Below are 8,860 nucleotides of genomic sequence, written 5' to 3'. Positions count from 1 at the left end.
ATGTATCAACAGACTGATGTAGCACTGGAGACTCACTTTTCTATGGCAAGAAATTCAGGAGATAGCTACCTAGCCAATCAGTTGGAAAAGATCCATATGTGTACTACATATTCCAAAGAAAGGTGACCCAATGGAATGCAAAAACCATGTAAAATATCACATGTAAGTAAAATTTTCCTGAGTATAAAAGCTATTTGATCAGTACATGAACAGTGAGCTGCCAAAAATCCAGCTGGATAAAGAAGATAACATAGAATGAGGGATATCATTGCTGACATTACATGTAGCTTGGCTTAAATAAAATACCAGAAATGTATGTACTTGTGCTTTAATGACTATGTAAAAAGGTTATATTGTGTGGATCATAACAAACTATGCTCTCATTGTGAAGAATGGAAATTCCAGAATATTTTAAACTGTTCTCATGAGGAACCTGAATATAGACTAAGAGAAAGTCATTCAAATGGAGCAAATGTTTTAAAAGGAAGAAAGATGTGCACCAGGGTTATATCTTTACACCATACTTATTTAATCTGGCAAATGCATATGCCACAACCTTGCTTGCTGGAAGTGAAGAGAACTTAATGCTCCTTATGTGCTGCATCAGTTTGATGAAACATTGCAATTTGTATTCCACCATTTTTTTTTTAATTGGAGAAATCTTTTATTTTACTTTGAGTAAATATTCATGTGATGGCTATTTGTTCTTCTTCTTAAAATATACCTGAATGTACCTGTTCTAACCCATGTAAAATCTTTGAAATAGGATCAATCTAATGAAAATAAAAATATACCCAATACTGCGGAAGGAAAAAATAGATCAGCAATAATTTCCTCAGGCATAAATTGTTGACAGTCTCATACAGCATATTAGCCTCTTTTTTTTTTTTCTTAAATGTTTTATTGTGAATTATGTGATAGTTTACATGGGAGAACATTAGTTTTACATTCATTTTGTCTTATATCATCTCATTGCCATAGTTACAATCCCCTCCATGCATCATCAACCAACCAAAGGGTATACCCTGCAATCCTTCCCCCATATCCCCCAGGTCTTCAGCACACAGTTGCTCTCCCTCTCCGGATCCAAAGTCTCCAGCTGCTCCATCGCTCCACATTATCATCTCTGGCTCCATTTCAGGCAGCACTGCTTCTCTGGGGAGGGTCCTGCTCTCTGCTCTTCTCCCTTGATGGTCCTAGGGACCTCCAATCCTAGACTGAAAAGTTAATCACTCCCCTCCTTACTATAAAATGTCTACCTTTACATTTCTGACCCTCACAATCAGTCCTGATAACAATTATTCACTATTGTATCACAAGAGACCCGTCTGCATTTCACTGCATCAGTCCTGCCTGGACAGATTGAATACTACTCACTGGAGATTCTACATTCCTCCAGGCCCTCTGGATCTAGGTTCCCTCTTGAAAGCTTGTAAGCCAGTCACTTCTTGTGTTTGTAGCCCCCCACCCCCCATTTTGGGTAGCCAATGTCCAAGTTGCCCATCCCTGTCTACTCTGTATGTGGATGGGGTGGGAATGATTCTTGCTGTTAGGATTTGTTCCCTCTTTTGAGCTACTGCTTCCATAGGTGTAGGTCAAGTTCATCAAATTGTATGAGAATACTTTTTTTTTTTTTTTTTTTTTTCCCTCTTCTGGTTGAGCTCGGATCATCCAGTCACTGAAGTCAGGATAAGTGGGTATTATCTGCAAGTGTGGGTGTTCTTATTTAGCCTCTATTTTTAATGGAACTTACCAAGTATTATAAAATGTTGAATAAAGTATTAAAGTTTATGGAAAAACATCATCTGCAAAAATATTCAAAATAAATCTTCTCTTGAGCGCTCACTGTTAATGCTGACTTTTATGGACAGCCTACCTAGATCTGACTCAGCAGAACTTCACAACACCAATCTAGATCCAGGAAGCTCTGGTGGTATAGTGAATTATGACCTGGGCTGCTAACCACAAGGTCAGTAGTTTGACTCTTCCAGTTGCTGCGCAGGTGAAAGATAAGACTTTCTGCTCCAGTAAAGATTTACAGCCTTGGAAACTCTATATAGGGTCTCCATGAATCAGAGCCAACTCAGTGGCACACAACCACAACCACCACCACCTACAAGTTGCTGCACAGGTAGATCTAGTTCCTGGATGGTTCAACCAGTTAACATGCTTGGCTACTCACTGAAAGGTTGAAGACTCAATTTCACCCAGAGGTACCTGAATGATGTATTTCTGAAAACTCAGCCATTGAAAATCCTATGGAGTATAGTCCTATTCTGACATACATGGGTCAGAATTGAAAGACATCTGGTGATACCTAGATCCACTCCGTCTCCAAATTAAAAAATGGATGTTCTTTACTCCAAAATCAGTAATGTATCATTTATTATTTGCCACTATTTAGTAGAGGATGAAATAATGAGAAAAATAATATAGCACACACCCCTGTCACTTGTTACCTCGTCCATAGGCAATGGAAACACGAATGTTATCACATGGGTGAATTCAGCCGTATTAGAAATCTTGTTTCTTAAGCTGTTAGGTAAATCTGTGTTTTATTATTATGCTTAAAAACGAATATATTTGTTATAGTTTTTAAATATATAAAATATTTCACAATAAAAATGTTATAAAATATGAAAATAATCTAGAACATTCTTAAAATCATATATTAATCAAAGAGGAGCAATGTCAACCAAAAATGGCTCATGTGCTTTTTAAAAAAAAAAAATTTATTAGTCCTTTCAAAGAACCAACTTTTCAAAATTTTTGTTATGAATTGAGTGACAGTTTGCGTGGGAGAACATCAGTTTTACTCCACCAAATTTTGAAGCCTTCTTTTTTGCCAGTGCCTTCAGTGCAGCTTGGATTCCTTTCAATACTATCATTTCTTGTTGATATGCTACCCTTGGAATGGCTGAGCATTGACAAATTCTTTTTATTACAGTAATTGTAATTCCTTCCATCTTCTTTTGATGCTTTCTGTATCTTAAAATATTTTGCTCATAGAAGCTTACAATATTATAACTGAAGATTGGAAATTTTTCTTCAGTTCTTTCAGCTTTAGAAATATTGAGCACGTTCTTCCCTTTTGGTTTTCTAAATCCAGGTCTTTGCACATTTCACTAATACAATACTTGATTGTTTCTTCTCAAACTTTCCTGTTCAGCTCTTTACATCTTCATTTCTTTCAATTGCTTTAGCTTTTCTATGTTCAAGAGCAAGTTTCAGAGTATCTACGGATATCCACTTAGGTCTGTTCTTTCTTTCCTGTCTTTTAAATAATCTTTTGCTTTCTTCTTTTATGATGTTCTTGATGTCATTCTACAACTCTTCTGATCTTTGGTCATTATTGTCCAATGCAGAAAATCTGTTCTTGAGAGAGTCTCTAATGTCCGATGGAATATACTTAAAATTATATTCTGGCTCTCATGAACTTGTTTTAATTTTGTCCGGCTTTATCCAGAACTTGCATATGAGCAACGGATGGTCTGTTCCACAGTTGGTACCTAGTCTTGTTTTGACTGTTGCTATCTAGTGTTTCCAAAATCTATTCCCACAGATGTAGTTAATTTGATTCCTGTGGGTTCCATCTGGTGAGGTACACCTTTTATGTTGTTAAAAAAAGTAATTTGCAAATAATAAGTCTTTGGTCTTGCCAAATTCTATCATGTGATCTCTAGCACTGCTTCTGTGCTATTTTTTTAAACTGTTGATCCTTCTTCCTTTTTGTTTCCAACTTTTGCACCCTAATCACAAGTAATGATATTTCATATTGAACAAGTTGGTAGAATTCTTCAGTTTTATCATCACTGTTTTTAGTGGTTGGTATGTAAATTTGGAAATAGCAGTATTAACTGGTCTTCCATGTTGGTATATGTATACAATCCTCTCACACACAGCACTGTGCTTCGAGATTAATCTTAAAATGTTCTTTCTGACCATGATGGCAATGCCATTATCGCTCTGTTTTTCGTACCTGGCTTAGTAAACCATATTATTGTCTGGTTCAAAATGGCCAATACTAGTCAATGTAAGCTCCATAATACCTGGTATATTCATCTTTATGCGTTTCATTTCATTTTGATGACTTCTAATTTTCCTAGATTCATGTTACAGTACATTCCATGTTCTGTTTATTAATGGATGTTTGCGTCTGTTTCTGCTCATTTTGAGTTGTATCCCATCAGAAAAAGAAAATCCTAAAAGCTTTGTTCCACCCACGTCTTTAAGGTCAGTTGTACTTTCAGTAGTTAGCTCTAGCCCAGTAGTATTTTGAGTGTCTTCTAACCTTAGGGGCTCCTCTTGTAACTACATCAGACGATGCTTTGCTGCTATTCATAAGGTTTTCAGTGACTGACCATTCAGAAGTTATCCATTCTCCTTCATAGTATGTCTTTGTCTGGAATCTCTAGTTTGTCCATCATAGGTGACCCTGCTGGTATTTAAAAGACTTATTGCATAGCTTCCAGCATCACAGCAACACACAAGGCACCAAAAAAAGAGAAACTGCAAAATAAGTGGTGGTCTACTTTATATAATTTACTCATCTGAATGATCCTGAAAATTGACTTTTGTATTCTTCCCTTTGTGTCCCATGAAAAGCAATGTAACCATGAACTTGACCTATACGTATGCATGTAGCATCTCAAAAGAGGGAACAAATCTTTACAGCAAGGATCATTCCCGCCCCCTTGGTACATAGGGTTGACATGGATGGGCAACTTAGACATTGGCTACCCAAGATGGGAGGGGGGGCCTACAAAGGCAAGAAGTGACTGGCTTACAAGCTTTCAAGAGGGAGCCTAGTTCCAGATGGTGCGGGGGCTAGGTGGAATCTCCACTGAGTGGTTTCCAACGTGTCTGAGTGGGGCCGATGAAAGGAGATGAGGATAACAGTGAATAATTGTTATCAGGACTGACTGTGAGTGTTGCAGATGTAAAGGTAGACATTCAGTAACAAAAGGAGGGGGCTGGTTGATCTTGCAGTCCAGGAGCAGAGGACATTGGCACCAACAGAGCAGAGTGCGGGACCCTACCCAGAGAAGCAGTGATGCCAGAATGGAGGCAGAGACTGTGACATGGAGAGATGGAGCGGCTGGGGACTCTGGACTCAGGGAGGGAGAGGGGCTCTGTGCTGATGGCTGGAGGGCAGGCTTGACAGGTGTACTGTTTGGTTGTTTGATGATGCATGGAGGGGACTGTAATCATTGCAGTGAAATGAAATACAATATGATGAATATAAAGCTGATGTTCTCCATGTAAACTACCACTTAATTCACAATAAAAACTTAGAAAAAAAGGCAATGTAACCTTTCACAAATAACATCATAGATAGCTCAAATCATAAATAATATTTTAAAGGAAAAGACTCACTTGGATAAATATATACCAAAGCTTTAAAGTCATATTATTGAAAGTTCAGACAGTTAATTTATAGCAAATATGTGAATGGGATGGTCACCATGACCAAATGTGGCATAAAAAGACAACATACACTATACCTGCTTAGAGATCCAAGTATCTGAAGTCATCTCATATTTCTGAAACAAAGAAACAAAAATTAACTGCATGAAACACATGAAGACCAAAATGAGAATACTTAAGTTTTTCACACTATCGTCTTTTTTTTCCCCCTCTTCAGTTTGTGAAATACCATGGGAGATACCTTTGTTATTTCTGATTTAAACTGTAGAGAATTGTGATTTTGTGATTATGTGATAATTTAATTATCAGATCTGTAGAGAACTCCTTCACAGTTTCCAAATGTATGTCACCAGGAATAGAACATTGTCCAGTTCTGTTTGATTATCTCACTCACAATTCTTTCACCCACCAAACTAGAGGTATTTAAGGTATGGCAGGTATGGCTAGTGCTTTGGGTACCACTTGAAGAGGAGCATCATTGAGCAGTTTCCATTAAACTGGTAAGGCTCTGTCCTTCCTCAAGCCCAGAAGATGTCACAGGTGTAGCAGGGGGAGGGGTGTGTCAAAGTAGAAATTTGCTCCCATTCAAGTCCAAGATGACACCAATCAGGCATGGAGTAAGATTTTGAGAGATCCCTATGAAAGGTGGCTGGCTGGTGAGGAGCCAGACTTGATAGAGGTAGGTGTTTTTGTAATTTTTGTTGACTTGTTGCACTATCATCTTGAATTTGCCTATTCATATTGAATTTGAGGGGTGAGGTGTTACTAGGAGACTGGCTAGGGTGCTCACTACCTTTGCTATGGTTCTGCACCAAACGATGTTTCTTTTCATCTCTACACATCAGCCGGTGACTTGATTAGTAAGGTCTTCAAAGGAATTAGGCAAATGATCAGGAATAAAATTTAAAAATTGGACGTTCTTTCCGCTCCAATATATCCTTCAGCATGGATTTCTTCTAAATAAAATTTTATTGTTGTTTTTTTGTTTTTAGTTTAGGGAAAAACAGTTAGACATTTGAAGTGCTGATATTATATATATCACTTAAAAGTCTTTCAAAGAATCAGAACCAAAGTCATATTGTTTAAAAAACCTGACTAGCCTAATGATTAATGTTGCAGATAATCAAAATAAAAATTTAATAATTCCATTTACATATGAATTCTAAAATATCTTATAATTATCTGAAAAATGAATATTTAAATGTACAATTTAAGAAAATTAATAAATTACATTACCGATTTTATCTACATTCATGTTGTTAGTTGTTGTTGTTAAGTGCCGTGAAGTCATTTCAAACCACACTGACCCTGTATAGGGTTTCCAAGGAATGATTGGTAGGCTTGAACCACAAATCTTGTGGTTCAAACAAACTTTGCAGTACAGCACATTAACCCACAGTGCCATACCAAAACATCTATCTATATACATAGAGACTTCAAAATATTAATAACAGTAGCACCTTTACACATTTCTTTATTTTAACTAGTTTCCGTTACTAAAGTCATATTATTATTTACCTCTTTTTCTTATTAGAGCTTTTCTTATCAACAGATTTTTGCTGCCTGCAAACATTATTATTTCCTTAATTCTTTTTTAACTACATTATTTCCTTGATTTATTATTTTTTTCTCAGCAATAAGTTTCTGTGGTATCTATAAAACAGAAACTTTAAATATAAAGCAATTAGAATCCATGAGAGTATAAAACTTTACATGCTCTTATTTGTCTCATGATTTCAGTTATGATTGAAAGTGAACTATCAATCTAGTGCTTATCCTATAGTGCCATACCAGGACTCCAATAGCAAGTCAATAAGGTGTCAAATCAACAACAATATGGTTTTTATCACTATTTTATTGAATCTTTTAAATGTACTCTTGCAGTTATCGATATATAATCTAAACAACATTTAGACATTTTATATGGAGGTGATGGATTTTCTCTGATTAAATAGAATATGTTTTATATGGAAGTTTTTTAATGATTCAGGGACAAATTCTAAGTAATCATGCAGAACACTTTAGCAAATAAATGCACAAAGTCAAGTTAGTTGAAAATCTAACTAGATGGAAAGTATGACCCAAGTAAGTCAATGTTATTGTTGTTAACTGTCACCTAGTTGGTTCTTCTTTATCGTGGACCAGATTCTGAGGAGCACCTAGTGATTTTGAACAGCTGACCTTTTGATTCAAACCAACCTGGTGGTCCAGTGCTTATCCTAGAGGGTCACCCAGTAACACAAGCTAAATGCGAAGTGTATCAGTCAAATATAATTCAGCTCACTTAACTGTTGTTTGCACATCTTTGTTGATCACTTCAATCATGAAGAAACTGCTACTTCATCATTTATTGTTTCAAACCATTTAAAATTATGTTTGAAAATATATTGAAGTATAATTTACAAATGGTGAAACACACAGATCTTAAAGGTACTTAAAAGGTATCTTAAATGTGATGAGTTTTGACAAATTCATTCACATCCCATTGAGATAGAGGACATTTACTTCCCCTCCAGACTATCCTTCATGCCCTTCTCAGTGGCATGCAAAAGAAAGTCACTATCTGATTTATTTCCACATACATTAATTTTCCTATCTTAGAAAGTCAGATCATTGAAATCATGTATTATATACTCATTATATTTCACACTGTAAAGATTTCAAATTATTTCAAGTTGTTGAGTGCATCTGTTATTTATTTTTTAATTACTAAGTAGACTAGCACTGTATAAATAGTATACCTCATTTTTTATTCACTTTCTATTATGTGGTAATTAGGTTGTTTGCAGTGTTTAGCTATTGTGATTAAAGCTACTATAAATATTTTTGAACAAGTCCATTTGTGGATATGTTATATTTTTTATGAAATATCTGAGGATGGACTTCATGAGACCTAGTGCATGCTTCACATATCTGAGGATGGAATTCATGAGACCTAGTGCATGCTTCACAAACACTAGGACTCATCAGTTCCAATATCAGGTATTTCACAAGAAAAATAAGAACTAGATAGCTAACTGCAAGGTCAGGAGTTCAAATCCACAAGCCAATCCTTGGAAGATGAGGTTTTCTGCTTTCGTAAAGATTAACAGCCTCAGAAACTCTAAACAGAGTCTATATGAATCAGAATTGACTAGATGGCAGTGTGTTTGGTTCAGTTTTGGTGATGTATGTATATTTAATTTTACTAAGAACTAGAATCATTTTCTAAGGTGGTTGTGCCATTTTACACTTCCAGCAACAAAAAATAATTCCAGTTTTCCACATCATCATCAAAAGTTGATGTTGCTACCTTTTTATTTAAAAAATTTTTTAATTTTAGTCCTTCTAGTTCAAAGGAGCTCTGGTAGCGTAGTGGTTACGAATCGGGCTGCGAACCTTAAGGTCAGCGGTTCGAAACTACCAGCCGCTCCGCGGGAGAAAGATGAGGCTT

The 8,860-nt window shown here is 36.1% G+C and overlaps 1 protein-coding gene across 2 annotated transcripts in view; it reads right to left on the bottom strand.

The window, feature by feature from the left end:
- DPP10 (dipeptidyl-peptidase 10 (non-functional)) overlaps positions 1 to 8,860 on the bottom strand; it is a 1,131,029-nt gene that overhangs the window by 145,808 nt on the left and 976,361 nt on the right. For both annotated transcript variants that reach the window (XM_006868717.1, XM_006868718.1), the window contains exon 12: positions 5,505 to 5,543. In XM_006868717.1, coding sequence (XP_006868779.1) covers positions 5,505 to 5,543 — 39 coding nt within the window. The remainder of the gene's footprint in view (positions 1 to 5,504; positions 5,544 to 8,860) is intronic.

This window comes from Chrysochloris asiatica, unplaced genomic scaffold (assembly GCF_000296735.1).
Source record: "Chrysochloris asiatica unplaced genomic scaffold, ChrAsi1.0 scaffold00123, whole genome shotgun sequence".
Lineage (NCBI taxonomy): Eukaryota > Metazoa > Chordata > Mammalia > Afrosoricida > Chrysochloridae > Chrysochloris > Chrysochloris asiatica.
This window is presented reverse-complemented; position numbering and strand designations above follow the sequence as displayed.